The following is a 17,020-nucleotide window of genomic DNA, read 5'->3' on the forward strand; positions in this document are numbered from 1 at the left end:
CACTTCAATGATATTTATCTGCAATTACCGGATAATTTGTGGCTCCTCATCATTGACAGGCAGTACTTTAACCTGCACGTGTTTCTGGAGCTGGTGTTTTCCGTCAGAGAGCTGAACAATAAATCCGTCCTGCTCACTCTCAGAGTCATCGTGCATGTACATCAGAGTCATGCCTGAGGACAGAGCAACAAAAAAATATATTGTCTGATATATTATTAAAAAACAAAACAAAACATAAAGGTTGGGTACGCATTAAATCATGCAACAAGGACCTATTAAATTAATCAAAAGTGAGAGTAAAGAAATGTTCAGTGATATAACATATATATATATATATATATATATATATATATATATATATATATGTGTGTATATATATACACACACACACAGTAGGTAGTCAACCAAAATGCCTATTACTACCGCGGGTATGCCGCTGCGTGTACAACCCTGTCACATGTGACACTCATTCGCGAAATCACCAATAGGTGGCGCAAAGGGACTTGGAACACTGTTCAGTAATTGTGACATTTTTACTTGTAAATGAAAATAAAATAATGTTTTGACTGTAGTAAAAAGAAAAACGTAAAAGACTAAAGTACCACTCCTGAGGTCGTCCATAGTGAAGTGCTCCACAGGGATCTCAGATCCGCGCTTGTAATGCGTCACATCATTGCCGTGTGGGACACTCACGATGGAGCCGTGTTGAGGCTGCTGGACTATGCTGAACATTAAACGGTCTCTGGGAACATCAAGATCCACCGCACTGATTATAGATGGGTCCAACTCTTTCATGTCTCCCTCCCGAACCTAAAAGACAAACGTTGGTCATCACACCTCAACTGATTAGAGCAGTGTTTCTTCATACAGATCATGCCAAATGTATACACACAAACCTACTCGCTTTATTCAGCTATTTAGCTATTATATACAAGTCTCTGACTGACTATCTCCTCAAAGTTTGTGCAAAGTTGTGCTTTAAAGAAGTTGTGCTTTAAAGAAGTACACTATGTGTACATTTTGATGTGTTGACTAACATACTAAAGCACATGTACAGTAAAAGGCTTGATTATCATTTTAAAGGGATAGTTCATTCTCGTGTTATGCAGCACGTTTGAGCTTCAGGAGGAACCAATGAGGTCCTCGCACCTCGAGCAGGTTCAGTTGAGCTTCTGTTTGTGTTCGCTCATCAATGTTTATATGTGAATAAAAGCCTGATGTAGCAAGGTTAGATGTTGTGGGAAGGAGGAGGCGGAAACGGCGAACATTTAAAGACTTTAATAATCATAAAATAAAACAAACACAAAACGAAAGTAAAGACGGCAGCCCCTCACGGACGACTGCCGCCACATATAAAAACAAAACATAACATAAATAGTCCAGGCCTGATCCTCTCTCATCCTTCACTGTCGTCGCTCCTCCTTTTATGCTTCTGCTCCTCCGTGAGAGATACGAGACCGGTGCGTCGCGCAGGTGTCGCTCATCACCAATCTCGTCCTGCTCGACACGCCTCAATTAATTCTGGTCATCATAATTTGGACTAAACCACTCAATTCATATGGATTAGTTTTATGATCTCTTTATGAACTTTTTGAAGCGTCAAAGTGGTAGTTGCGTAGCTGTCAATGGAGGGACAGAAAGATCTCAGATTTCATCAAAAAGATCTTCATTTGTGTTCCGAAGATGAACGAAAGTCTTACGGGTTTGGAAAGACATGAGTGAGTAATTAATTAAAGAATTAAAATTTTTGGGTGAACTATCCCTTTAACTGTAATTTGTTATTTGATATTACATTTAAAGTAAATAATAATTTTATTATAATAATTTGTTACATTTATATAGTGCTTTTCTCTGCATTCAAAACGCTTTACATAGAAGGGGGAATATCCTCAACCACCACCAATGTGCAGCATCCACCTGGATGATGTGATGGCAGCCATATTGCGCCAGAACGCCCACCACACACCAGCTTATTGGTGGAGAGGAGACAGTGATGAAGCCAATGAGTATATATGGGGATGATCAGGAGGTCATGATGGACAGGGGCCAATGGGCAAATTTGGCTAGGATGCTTGTTACAGTATAGTGTCCCCATCACTTTACTGGGGCATTAGGACCCACACAGACCACAGGGTGAGCACAGACCTACTGGCCTCACTAACACCTCTTCCAGCAGCAACCTAATTTCCCCAGGAGGTCTCCCATCCAGGTACTAACCAGGCTCAACCCTGCTTAGCTTCAGTGGGCAACCAGTCTTGCACTACAGGGTGATACGGCTGCTGGCTAAATCAATGTTGTCCAAACCCTGTCACGCCTAATGTTAAAATAAATCCTCTTCTCATTTCTTAAATAATGGCGTATAAAGTTACCATAACTTACATCATATTCCTTTTACTATACGAACTCATCAAGAATCTCCATACTCTATACGCATCCAGCTGTTCAGCACCAAAGCCAATGCAAGTATTTGTTTATCAACTTAAGATACACCAAGTTTTGACCCTTTATTAAAATGGTAATCAGTTTACTAAATTATGTAAACTTTACATTGACTGCTTCATTTCCACTTTAAGGTGATTTTAATTATCTCATGGTTCTCATTAGGTCGTTGTGGTTAACTGATTGTAAACATTGCCATTCTTTTCTCTGTATATGTTGTGCTTAGTTTAGCTGTATTAACCAGTAGTTTCATTTATTAAACCTTGCTCTATTCACAATTGATTGTCTCTGTGTTTGCGGCTCACAAATCAAAGTCACTTTGCTTTTGTACTGTTAGTGCAATATATGCAGTAAGAAAGCCTTCTTGGCAAGGAGAATAATTTTTCTTAGAGTTGACAGAAGATTGTACGGTCTGCTTGGTGGACGATTGTAAGGTTAATTCTGCTACAGTTAATTCTGAAAGCTAAAACCCATTACAATTAATTACACAGTTTTCCCTTTTGAGCTAATTTGCTACACAGCTGTGTTATTTACAAGATGATTCTCTGACTGACCGTGATGTTTCTGGCCAGGAAGTCTGGAATCTCATCATTGGTCGGACTGATGATGATGTAGAACGGGACTGAAGAGGATTGCTGTTTCCCATCGGACACGTGCAATATGATCTGGTCAGTGGTCGGCTCCATCCTCTGGTGTCTAGACTGAACATAGTTAATGTGTCCATTCAACACATCCCTGTAGGTGAAAGAGGCTAAACGAGGAAAAAAACAACAATTCAGGCTCCAGTATTACCATATAATATAAAGCAATGCAATGACGCCAATTTTGGCAAAGTCATATTTTAAAACAGTCAAATGCACATAACAGAACTGGCTCACCGATACTGATTCCCATGTTGCTCTTTTCAAATCCTGGACTGGGCAGGATGTTCTCTATGTAGCCAAACTGTGGAGGAGCAACCAGGATGAGCTTGAGATCTTCTGGTGCAGAGTCTTGGTCTTCAACTCTCAGATGGGTCACTGTGATAGAGGCTGACCCTCCTTCATTCACCACAAACACCTCTCCTGATGTGAGAAAAAAACCCTAGCATGTCAGCAACAAGCAGCAAATGCTACAATATCCCTTGTGAAAAAGAAGTCAAGTCAAGTCAAGTCAAGTTTATTTATATAGCGCTTTTAACAATACAGATTGTATCAAAGCAGCTTCACAGTATTAAATTAAAACAATACATCAATGTTTGTTTCTAGTGGAAAACGTCCACGTTTGGTAATGCTAATCAATAGTATTGTTGATTGATTAATTAAATTAAATATCCCCAAATATCCCCAACTGAGCAAGCCAAAGGCAACAGTGGCAAGGAACCGAAAAACTCCATCAGGTGACCTAATGGAGAAAAAAAAAACCTTGGGAGAACCCAGGCTCAGTCAGGGGCCAGTCCTCCTCTGGCGTTTATGAACTGTAAGATTAAAAGTATTATATGAATGCCTGGCTGAAGAGATGCGTCTTTAATCTAGTTTTAAACTGGGAGAGCGAGTCTGAGCAACGAACAGTATCAGGAAGACTATTCCAGAGTTTTGGAGCTAAATGTGAAAATGCTCTCCCTCCTTTGGTGGACCTAGATATCCTAGGTATGACCAAAAGCCTCGAATTTAGTGATCTTAAAGAGCGCGATGGATTATAGGGCGATAGAAGATCGGTTAAATAGACTGGAGCTAAGCCGTTTAGGGCTTTATAAGTCAGTAGCAATACCTTGTAATTAATACGGAACTTTATAGGTAACCAATGTAGTGATGATAAAATTGGTGTTATATGATCATATTTTCTTGATCTAGTTAGAACTGTAGCGGCAGCATTTTGGACTAACTGTAGCTTGTTTATTGAGGATGCAGGACAACCGGCTAATAAAGCATTACAGTAATCTAGTCTCGAGGTCATGAATGCATGAACTAACTTTTCTGCATCAGAAACTGATAGCATGTTACGTAGCTTAGCAATGTTTCTAAGGTGGAAAAAGGCTGTTCTTGTAACATATGAAATATGATTTTCAAAAGACAGGTTGCAGTCTAGTATAACACCCAGGTCTTTTACTGTAGAGGATAAAGTAACAGGACATCCTACTATGTTAAAGTTGTATTGTGAGAGGTTTTGTGGACGGTTTTTTGAACCGATGATTAGTACCTCTGTCTTGTCTGGATTTAATAAAAGAAAATTGCGTGTCATCCAATCTTTTATATCTTTAACACACTCTGTCAACTTGGATAATTTAGCGTTTTCATCTGGTCGAGATTTGAGTGTCATCAGCATAACAATGGAAGTGTGCTTAATGTACTTCAAATGTACTTGTATATTTAAAAAAACTAAAAAGTACTTGGAGACAATAGAACATTAAAATACAAGGCCATTTAAGTGTACTTTCATGACTTTGTAATAATGTCAAACTTTCAATGTCAAAAGTAATCGAAGTTTTAATTTAAAATACATTTAAAATCAGAATATATTATATCTTATATTATCTTTTGTTGTGCTTTAAAGTAAATTTTTTAATACACATGTAAAGTACTTTAGTTATACTAAATTGAAACTTCTTTATTACAAATGTGTAATTGCAAATAAATTTAAATATAGGACATGCAAGCTTTAATAGAAATGACATTAGTTTACCATAAATGCTTGTAAGTACATTCGGCAGCACACTTTAACCATATTTCAAAGACAACAGAAGCAATTATGAAATTACATATAAAGATGTACTTCCTTAAATGGGTCCAAAACTACTCTTAAGTTCAACTAACTAGATTTAATATAAATTTAAACTATAATACATTTTCATTTAATTGCAATTAACATGCAATTAAGTGTCTGAAAACATTACATTCAGTTCACACTTTAGTTTAAAGAATATTGTTTCTATAAGAAGTACTCTCTTTAAAAGTATGCTAACGTGTAATTCCTTTTCACAAGGGATTCAAATCATACTATAACTGAGATTATTGATATTATACAGTAATCAACAACAGTGGTACTAAGAATTAATTTTAATATGTTAAACACAATTAATATCTTGTTTTATAACGTACAAGGTTTTTACTTTCTGTAGCTCCTTAATACGTACACATACATACTGCATGTTATAATTACATCAGAAAGAAAAGCGTTCCCATTACCAACAGCAATAGATGGTGGTTGGTTGTTCACAGGATAAACGGTGATATTAAGGTCATAGACAGGCAGGGAATTCTGTATTTCAGGTGTTTGTGCACTGAATATAGTGGCTTTGTCACTGCAACAGGAAGGAAGTAGCCCTGATTCTCCATCAGAGATCACAAACGTGACAATGTCATGACGTGGTTGTAGCCCAATCTCGTGTCCTTTAGAGTAAAATTGATATAAATTTGTTACTTCACAGGTTTATAATCATATTTAACAAACAATATCAAATGCATTTACATACCTTTGCAAAACGAGAAATGCACATTGATTATGCAATTGTAGTGTACTTCAAATCTTAAAAGTAATTGGAAAAAAAAACCTGTACTTGCAGATAATATAATATTAATTAAATAAAAGGTCACTAAAGTGTACTTAAAGAAAGTAGACTTTCATGACTGTTTCTGTTTCTAACACACTTTTAAAAAAGTGCACTTTGTAATACTTTAAAAAGTGCACTTAATTAATTCAATATTACATTTAAAGTTGCTATATTTTAAATGTTCTAAATTGCAACTTCACCATTGCAAATATGCAATTACAAATTTGATAAAATACATGACATACAAGTTTCAATAGAAATGATTGACATTAAAGTATACCATTATAAAGTTTACCATAAACGCTTGTCAGTACATTCAGCAGTACACTTTAACTATATTTCAAAGACAACAGAAATAATTAGGAAATTGCATGTAAACATGTACTTAAGTCCTACTTAAGTTGGTCAAAAAAGCACCTTGAAGTTTGCTAATTGCATTTAATAAAATGTTTAACTATAATAGATTATAAGTCTGCAAACATTACATTCACTTTGCCCTAGTTTATTCTTCTCTGATTAAGAACTCTTTTTGAAAGTATGCTGAAGTGTACTTTTTCACAAGGGTAGGTCTAAATATGGTTGGATATTAAGTTCAACTACAGAAAGTGAAATATAAAAAGTGAAAGAAATACATTACTACTTTTCTTATATTACCTGTGTGTCTATAGGAAATTAAGCCAGCAGTTACATCTGCTTGAATGAAGCGGTCCACCACGATGTCATTTCTTTGAACTACCCCATAATATGGTTGTCGGGCGATCATATACATCAATGTGCTATCATCACTGTCTGGATCTGTGGCACAGATGTACTCAATGGTGATGACCACTTCCTGTCCCTCTGCACAGGCTAAAATGGGTTTCAAACCTGGCACTAGCACTGGCGCCTCATCATTGACTGGCGTCACCTGTCAAACATGCATTTGTTAGATATCTTCAAGTGTTTCTTTTGTGGTAAAAAAGTAATTGCAAGATAAATCTCCATTACCTTGACATGTAGTACAAAGTCAGCAATATTTATCCCATCCGTGGCAATGAATTTAATATCATCATGTTCTGTCTCAGAGCTGTCATGGCGATATCTGTTAAGACAAAATAGTTAAAACTACAGATAATGTAGAATGAACCAGCCAGGTCAAATACTACTTAAAGTGTTTACGATGAACCCAAACAAACTATGATGAACCACATCTGACCTAACTTTTAGGCTTTTCAGATCCCTGACTGTGAAAGTCTGGCCTGGACTCATAGGTGTGCCATCCAGGTAAATACTGCCATGCTGAGGTTTCGTCTTCAGCTCCACATGTAGAGAGTCCTCGAGCGAGTCCTGGTCCATTAGACGCATGTGTTCTTCACTCACCCAGCTCTCTCCCCCCTCATCCACCGTCAGCTGTCTCGCATGTACCTAAAGACGAAAAGAAACACATCCTAGTGTTTTTATAGTTCTGATATCTATGATTAATAAGGTGTTATATTTTATAAGATAGTTAGTAGAATAAGATGATAAAAGGTGTAGCATTAGCACCATGCTAATTGTAAAATCAGCTGCTAACTTGAGCATGCACAAAAAAAAAAAAAAAAATAATAGTAATAGTTTATTATTTTATCAATTCATTATATCAAATTATTTTAAAACGGTGATAACAAGGTGTAGCATTAGGATCATGCTAAATATTGACAGTAAAATTTCTTAGTAACTTCAACATGTTTAAAAAAAATAAAAAAATGATTTCTTATAGATTTATGCAAAATATAATAAAATTATAAAATGGTGATAACACAAGGTGTAGCATTAGGACTATGCTCATCTAGACAGTAAAATCAGCTACTTGAACAAGCTCAAAATAACAAAGATAATAATTATTTCTTATATTATAAAATTATATAAAATAGAACACATAAAAATATTGTAAAATAAACAATATGGTGAATACATCCCTTATGAAAACAAGTAGTGCTGGGCATGATTAATCGTGATTAATTGCATCCAAAATAAAAGTTTGTGTTTATATAATATGTGTTTGTACTGTGTATAATTATTTTGTATATATAAACACACAGTTCTGAAATTCACGTTATGCGCACTGAACGCTGACCCTCGCGTACGCTTAAACAGTGAAGTATACTTTGGCCTTGAGAGTTCATAGAATCGTGACAGTAGTCTCCCCTCCCAGAAGGCCCGTCCTCGTGTCGTAACTGAATGTCCAAGTGTGGATGGAGAGAGGGGGCGCTGGAGATGGGTACGGAGCTGGTGACAGACAGGGACCTAGAGCAACGACTCCACCGAGGCTGAGCCGGAGGGAGGAGGGAGCTTGGAGGAGCCCTAGGGCTGATGGACCATGGTGGAGCCCAGGGAGCACACAGCCGGGACAGAGCTGAAGGGTTGACAGGCCAAGGTGGAGACGTGGGCCTGGAGGGCCGAGGTGAAGCTGGGGAATCCATAACACCATGCCAAACTAGAGATCGGGAAGCCAGAGGCGGAGCCATAGAGTTGCATAGAACAAGTGGCATTGCAAGAGCCGAGGAGTTGGACGACACCAGAGGAGAAGGTGTATCCAAGAGAATGGATGGAACCAGCAGAATGGAAGAGACCAGAGAGTTGGGATGGACCGAATGGGATGCAGGAGCTAGGAGACTGGGGGAGGGAGGAGGAAGAGGAAGAGGATGGACTCCGGATGGGACTGGCAGAGGAGGAGTAGGTACTAGGGAGGGAACTGGATCAGCTCACCACAGGTCTATCAGACTGGGCAATGTGCACAAACTCCGGGACAACCCAGTTGGCAGGCTCTCGCTCCAGGACTGAAATGGCGGGCCGGCTCTGGCTCCAGGATTGATGCGGTGGCTGCCTCTGGCTCTGTGGCAAGAGTCGGCTCTAAGTCGGCTTACTTGGACCATGACAGACAAGGTCTTGGGCTCAAGGTCTGTGGTGGCCTCGGGCTCTATTTCTGGGTCCGTGGCAGATGCGGGGCTGACAGGCTCCTCCCCTGCCTTGCAGATGGTGAGAGGGGAACAGCAGTGCAGGAGCAACAACTCCACATAATCCACAAAAGTCCCTTTGAGCACAATATCCAGGCATCCCTTGGACTGCTCGTTTTGAACCAGTGTAAAAGAAAACAAAGAGGGAGTGGTCAAGATAGGGAGTCTGACACACCAGATCTAAAAAAAATCCTTGTGTGGTCCTCGAGGGAGCAGTTGAGGTGGAGGAGACCTGACAAAGAACAAGAACTGACAAAGAACATCGGAAACACATGGCTATAAATACAGGGGTAGAAAAAGCCAACCAAACTAGACACAGCTGAAACTAATGGGTAACTATAGAAACAAACAAGGACGTAATGTGTAACCAGGGAAACCGAAAATAACATTGAGAGCGGTCCACTCAAACATGTCAATCTCTTTCCAGCTCAACCTAAATCTATATCTCAATCGCTTTTTTGGCCATTTTACAGTGAAAAATGTTATTTCTTCGTGTAGAAAAGTAAAAGCTCAACTCTACTCAATAAGTACCACTAGCAAGCACTATACTGTAATTATTATCTGTTCTGGATTGGGTAGATGAGGGCTACCTCTGGTGCCAGGTTATCCACTGGCAGAATCGTTATGTTGAAGCAGATTCCAGCAGTCATGCTGCCTTGCTGGTTGGTCACCGACAAGATAAACTGGATGTGCTGGGGGTAGGGTCCAATGTCCAGGATGGGAGGCATGTAAGCAACTTTCATGTAGTTGACTGCATTCTATAAAGAGAGGATCATTTACAGCTTCAGTTGCTTATTGGGATTTAAATTATATATCTAACCCCAGTTCAAAGTATTTACCTGAGTGAAAAGTCTCAGCATCGGGGCGTTTGGGTCCTTTTTAAATTTTGGGATGCTATCAACCAGAAACAACCTTCCTGCATCAGACCCTCTGTAAATCAAAATGTACTAAGCATTAACATCATTCCGAATTCCTTCAGCACATACATGTTGAGTTATATGCTGCAGGTTTGAATTGAACATGTCCTGCTGTGGACCTCATAGGCTTCTAGTTTAATTGTGTACCCATAGGTGGTGCTGTAGAAAGGTGGGGTGGTTACGGTGTATGTGAGCTCACTATCTGGTGACTCCAAGTCAACAAAGTGCAGCTGTTGCTTGGTCAAGTAGGTGACATCAGTCTCATTGACAACCAAGTGCCTGGTCACACCCGGTGCCTCTTGTGGAGGCTGATCAGGGACTGGCTGGATTTGAATCACAATGACCTGCAAAGATTACCTGGTTAGTGAATAACATGTGAACTCTGAGGAAAGTCAGACTAGAGAAAACAGCAAAAATATGCTTAAACCTTCAGTATAACATGGACTACTATTTGATCAAAGAGGGGATGTTTAGGAAATCTGGAACTTACCTGAGGCTCTGAAAGATTAGGAGGGTCATGAAAATCAGAGAGCACCACCTCAAAAGAGTCATCAAACACCTCACTGCCTGAGTGCCGATAGTAGATGATGGAATGGAAGAGGTCCTTCTGAAGAAAACGGTAAACAGGGTATCCTGAAAAAAAAAAAACTTTGGTTAAACTTTATTTTAAGGTGTCATTGTTACAGTGTAATTATATATTTAAGTACTGAGTAATATTAAGCAACTACATGTACTTACTATAGGGTTAGGGTAGGATTAGGATTTGGTTGAGGGTTAGTTGCATGTAATTATGCATCATTTACTGTTATTACTATGGTAAGTACATGTAACATGTAACAAGGACACTGTAAAATAAAGTGTTACCAAAGCTCCCCAATCAGTTCCCCAAGAATGAATTCGATTTTTTACATGCTCTAAAGAAAATGTGAATGCTGTTTGTTGGGGGTTGTGGGTGCTTTGCTAGTTAGTTGCTATGGTTTTACTAGGCGGTTTCTATGGAGTTCTATATGGTTTATAGGGCGTTGCTACAATAGGTGGTTGCGAGGGAGTTTTCAGTGGTTTCTAGGACGTGTTATGATATTATGAGATGGTTAGTAGGGTTACTAGGCGGTAGCTAGGGTGTTCTGGGTGGTTACTAGTGAGTTGCTAGTTTGTTTGAAGGGTATTATGATTGGCTTTTAAGGCAGTCGCTAAACTGGTTACCTGGGCATTACAAGACGTTGCTAGAGTGTTCTAGGTGGTTAATATACATGTATATAGGTAAAAACATGCATTTAGAGTATGTTCTAGTTTTCCTACAACCCTTTTCCTCACCTGTTATCCCAGGACCAGGAATCTTCATGATTTCCCCTGCCTGAGGAGGTCTGGTGATGTTGAACATGATGTAGTCATCACTTGAGTCCATATCACAGGCTTGCAAAATGGATCCTCTCAAAAGACCCGTCTGACCTTCAGACAGCTCCAGCACCATATTGGTAATGAGGAAGGGTGGACTGTCATCTTTGGGCAGGACGTTGATGGGAAACTTGTGTCTAGTTTGATGTAAGCCATCAGTAATCCGGAAAACTATATAATCTTTAGTAGTGTCACTGTCATCATGATGGTAGTGTACCGCACCATCCTTAATATCCTTCACAGTGAACATGAAACCTTTTCCACCTAACATACAGATAAACATGCAGTGGTAGTGAGAAGATTTTGTGCAAAATGCAAAAGATGTGACTAAAATGTGACTCAACTGATATAACAGATTAATATTTCCAAATTGGGGAGTGGGGAAATCATCTGTATGTGTACCTCTAACAGTTAGTCTGCCATGCTGCAGGCCATCCACAGTGATGATCCTCACAGCCTTCAGGTTGTCATTGTCAACAATCTGCAGCTGATCCCATGTGATTGGACGGGACTGACCTTCCAACAGACTGAGACCTATTCATTTGATAGAAATAGGGAGAAACTCGTTTGTCTGGCATTCATTACACATCCTAATCTTTTAGATTATCAGGTACTGTAATTTTCAGAATTTTCCTTTTCAATTAATTGTCTGGGATTGATGATATTTCCATGGCATTTAATCACCCCACTCACTGCGGTTTTGTGTGATCTTTAATAAAGAAAGTTAATTTAATTTCACAAACAGCCCACTACCATTTACATTCAGTGTGAGTTTGGCAAGTACGACATATTCTTCTAATCTAACATGTTCCCTTAGTATACTTGAGCGTACATTTAAACTTAAATGTGAACTGAATGTTTTTGAACACTTCATTGAAATTCAATAAAAAGTACTGTAGTTTTTATATTTATTTTATATTTATATTAAATGCCATAATACCTTTTTTGACCCACTTAAGTAGGACATATCTTTATATGAAAATTACTTTTTGTAGCCTGTCTTAAAATTGTCTAAATATTGTTAAAGTGTACTGCCGAATGTACTGACAAGCATTTAAGGTTAAACTTTAAATGTCATTTCTATTAAAACTTGCATTTCATGTATTTAAATACATTTGTAATGATGAAGTTGCAATTTAGTACATTTCAAATATTAATATTAGCTTTAAATGTGATACTGAATAACTCTACAGTTAAAATTATAATCAAATACTCACATATGCTTTAGTATGTTAGTCAACACATCAAAATGAATGTACTTCTTTAAAGCACGAATACATAATATTAAAACATAATGATTTAAAAAGTACTTCCAGGTAAAACCTTTAATCTGACATTATAACAAAGTGCACTTTTTAAAAGTCTATTTAAGTGTGTTAAAAAGCATAGTCATTATTTTGTTCTTTTCCAAATCTTAAAAGAACCCAAAATAACATCAGTTCGGACATCTAAATTTGCTTTAAAGCTAAACTTATTTCATTTACATGGAACAAGTCCTATTTTTGGGGAGGGGAGTCTCCACCTTTCAAATGTTCTGTTTAAGAAAAGATTCTTAAGCAAAGCATTGAAATGAGAACAGAGCAACATGTAAATATGTATATGAAAATGATGCACAATACAGACCCATGTTCCATGATACTCTTGGTGCATTGGTATCAGCTGTCCTGATTGACACATGCACCACCACAGGCTGGCTTTTCTCAAAGTAGAAATCATGCACCTCAAACTCCACCTAGTAGAAATTAACAATACATACTGCATTATCGAGTTAAATAAAATAATTCTGTTTAACATCAAGTCAGTATAGTTCCCCTGCGGAAAAAAAGAAGTGCTAAATTGTATTGAATGTGCACTTGTAGTGTACTTCAGATCTTAAAAGGGTAGACTTTCATGACTATGTTTCTTAACACATTTAGTTTTAAAGCTTGTGTTTTATTTATCTTTTGTCGTGCTTTAAAGAAGTGCATTTATTTTGATTTGTTGACTAACATACTAACTCACATGTAAAGTACTTGATTATAATTTTAACTTTTGTGTGTTGTTTGAAATTACATTTACAGTTAATATATTTTATATCTTAATATCTTAACATGCAGTGTCAGAACAAATTACATTCGGTTCACACTTTAAAATATGAAGGGTTACCTCGTAGTTCCTACGCTGCGTGTGACTGGAGTTTGGAGGCTGGTAGCTGATCAGCATGTCGTTGAGATCCATCCAGGAGAAGGAGGAGATGGGTTTGGTGTGATCAGACAGATGAGTAATGAAGCCCTCATTAGGGGGGTTAGTGATGTTGAACACCAGCCTCTGTTTGGGCGTCTCATCATCCTCCGCATCCAGAGTTGCCGTGGAGAGAGGAGTCAGAATGAACTGGTCCACCTCTAAGATGAACATGGACATAAAAGCAGGCTTGGGCGGCTGGTTGGGCATCGCGTCTTTAATGGTTACCGGGATCCAGGCCTGCTCTGACTGAACGGGAGGTGAGCAGAACTAGTGTTAATAATGTAGTAACAAAAAACTCCTTTAATTAAAAAATGCTTTTATTTTAGGATTGTACACCTGAATTATGCTTCTGCTACGAGTGTCTATGAGATCCAGTCTAATTGCGATGTAATCTATGTCTGGAGATGGAGGGTCGATGTGGTGGTAACGGATGCCCATCATGAGGAAATCATTGCATGGTACTTTGATGATCTTCAGCAGTTTAAGACCCTTTAGACAGTCGTCACTTTTACAATGAGCTCGAGCTTTATTATCTGCAGGGGGACAGAGAAAATGATGTCCCGATATTAAACTACAAAACAGTTTTTTCCCCAGATATTATAATGCTCAAATGAAATCAAGGTATATTTTGAAGTATTATCAAGAACACTTATGGTCAGAAGTTTGGAACAATTCAGCATAATGGTTTCTGAGGTATCATGTGACACTGAAGACTGGAGTAATGACTGGTGAAAATTCAGCTTTGCATCACAGGAATAAATTACATTTTTAAAAATATTTAAAAAATGTATTGTTTTAAATTGTAATAGTATTTCACAATATTAATGTTTTTGCCGTATTTTGGATCAAATAAATGCAGCCTTGGTGAGCATAAGAGACTTGGTGAGCAGAAAAAATCTTAATTCCAAACTTTTGGCCAGTAGTGTATTCTGAAAACCTAAAAAATCTTAAATATATAATTAAATAAATAAGGTGATACTGTCAGCTGTTCTGCTAAATCGAAATATTACATTATATTCCTTCCAATCCAAAAACTGTCTGCCAAAAATACAGTTTATTGCAGCATATATCTCAATTTTCATTTGTGTATAATTTTATTAAGAAAACAATTTGGGTTAAAAGTTGCCACTAAAGTGAATTATGACCTAATGGAATATTTTAGCAACCTTTAGGTTTCCTTTCACATGAATTTGACCTGATGGAATCATTTTTAAAGTGCATTTGTGCAGTAGGAAAGTAGGAAAACTGGTCAAATATTATTATGTTATGCTTTTACCCAGCTGTCTTCGAAGAGGAACAAAGCTATCTGGTTCATCTCCTCTCGGCCCCTCTGGTTTCTCCGGTTCCCCGGTGACTAGTTGACCGTGAACAGGTAGATGTGTCTCCAAAGTTGTCATCTGAACTGTGCACTCAATATTATGTCGGTGTTCATAGTGGAAGGACACAACATTACCGTCTAGGATATTGGAGAGGCCATAAAACTCTGGCACCTCGAGACTCTGTGATCCGAACCTAATCACATTACAGTCAGGCTCCATGATTTCAACACTGAGAGAGAACAGCTCACTGTAGGTCTCTGTCTCTGTAAATCTAAACATAAAGAAGTCTCCATGAAATGTCCATATTCTTAAAGACAAAAAGTTTACTACTGTATCTGTCTTTTAATACAATGTCTTCCACAAATATTTCCATTTACTGTATTTATTTAAAGCAGCATGAAAAACTTACCTGTACAGACGAAGTTTAACAGTATCCTCTTTTAAAATCGGACATCCATTATGAGTGTATTTCACTTCATCAGCCAAAAAGTGACAGTCAAAAACCTATCAAATGAGAAATAGTTGTGGAAAGAACAGAAATTAAAGGTGCAGTAAGTGATTTCTGAGAAACGTTGGTGAAAGTTGTGGTTTCTGTCAGGAGTTATTAAATAATGAACATGGGACAGGAGTAGCAAACTTCATCCATCTTTATTACTCTTTCACTTCTGTTCTCAGACACATTAGGCTACGTCAATACACAACACTTTAAAATATCGGTCACAATATATTTCACTTATGAACAACAACAGCGGATTGGACCGAGCGCCACAACACTCTTGTAGCCAAGGGGGTGTGTCCACTCATGATAGGGGAGGAGAGAGAGAGAGAGAGAGAGAGAGAGAGAGAGAGAGAGAGAGAGAGAGAGAGAGAGAGAGTAAGAGGGAGATTTGAAGAAGGACTGTAGAAAGAGAGATGGCTGAGAGACATTACACAAGAGAAAAGGTCAGAGGAATATCACTGGAAAAGAAGGCTTATGATCAGACAAGAGCTTTAGAACCCGCATTAATATTAGAAAAGCTTTCCAGCGCTGGAGAGACCGAAGTGGGAAGGCCTGAAAAAGGACGCAGAGGTTGTTTCTGCTCCATATGTGAGTAACATTGCTTTTGCTATGTTTCACAGAACCAACAGGACAGTTTTGAGTGTCGAGCTTGTGTGCTGCTGGTGACTTACAACAAACTGCTTGTATATAATCTTGTGTACTGTATGTTCATTTTATGTTCCTCCATGTCATTTGTTAATCATCTTCGCTTTATTTATTTTGCCCCGCTTTTAAATATCGTTTTAAATATCAACAGTGTTTCTCAGAAATCGCTTACTGCAACTTTAACTTAAAGTAGCACCACACAATCCTGATATACCTAATAACCTGTTATGAACTGTTATTGCATTAACAAACCTGAATTACAATCAGAAAAGAAAAAAAATACATATTGTTAATTGCAATTTAAACTATTAAAATTGTCACACAGAGTGTGAATTGTTTTAATTATTTGAAATAAAGCTGAAATAAAATAAAATACAAATATTAGATGAAAAACTTTGTTTAACTTTAAGAAAAAAAAACTTGTGTCAACATCTCTCGACATGATACCGCTGAATTGCAGAGCTGAGGCAAACATATCCACATCACTCTGATCAGATGCTTTCTTAACCGCCGCTTTCTCATCGCTGTCATTTTTGTTGTGTGTTTATTTTGTTATTGAGAGGAGAGCGCACGGCACATATTTACAGATTCTCTAAACGTCGCTCCCAGCAGCGTGGATGGCGTCGGGATGTTCTTTAACAGCATATTGCTGCAAAGGTATTTCCAACTTCTTTTGACTACATAGCAAAGAACGAAAAAATAACTTTGCCATAGTTATATAGAGGGGCATTGAATCACGTTCAGTCTTTTATATGTTACGAGTGCGAGCACAAGCAATAAGTTGCTGGCTGCAGTTCACTTAATGGCCACCGGTGTCACTAAAAACAATTTTACTTTTAGCCCCTTTAAAGTAAAACTTTTAATTTGACATTATTACAACAAAGTATGTTAAGAAACAGTCGTGCAAGTTTACTCTCTTTAAGTACACTTTTGTGATTTTTTTTCCATATTATATTATCTAAAATATACCTTTAACATTAAAGTACACTACAAGTGCACATTCAAAACAAAATACAATTAAGCATATTTCTTATTCACAAGGGTAGTTCTTCAGATATCAAATGCTCTCAGATGAAAAA

At 37.8% G+C, this 17,020-nt stretch overlaps 1 protein-coding gene across 1 annotated transcript in view; it reads right to left on the reverse strand.

Annotated features, from left to right (window-relative positions):
- The window catches only part of frem1a (Fras1 related extracellular matrix 1a), a 39,862-nt gene that overhangs the window by 14,410 nt on the left and 8,432 nt on the right, over positions 1–17,020 (reverse strand). Inside the window, 19 exon segments of the mRNA XM_084109441.1 lie at positions 29–173; positions 603–810; positions 2,994–3,190; positions 3,318–3,503; positions 5,604–5,807; positions 6,623–6,875; positions 6,956–7,049; positions 7,164–7,372; positions 9,534–9,701; positions 9,783–9,873; positions 10,008–10,204; positions 10,351–10,493; positions 11,175–11,519; positions 11,658–11,789; positions 12,879–12,987; positions 13,401–13,724; positions 13,815–14,011; positions 14,755–15,068; positions 15,207–15,301. Of these exon segments, the coding sequence (XP_083965567.1) occupies positions 29–173; positions 603–810; positions 2,994–3,190; positions 3,318–3,503; positions 5,604–5,807; positions 6,623–6,875; positions 6,956–7,049; positions 7,164–7,372; positions 9,534–9,701; positions 9,783–9,873; positions 10,008–10,204; positions 10,351–10,493; positions 11,175–11,519; positions 11,658–11,789; positions 12,879–12,987; positions 13,401–13,724; positions 13,815–14,011; positions 14,755–15,068; positions 15,207–15,301 (3,611 nt within the window).

Source organism: Abramis brama, assembly GCF_963993115.1.
Source record: "Abramis brama genome assembly, chromosome: 3".
NCBI classification, from domain to species: Eukaryota; Metazoa; Chordata; class Actinopteri; order Cypriniformes; family Leuciscidae; genus Abramis; species Abramis brama.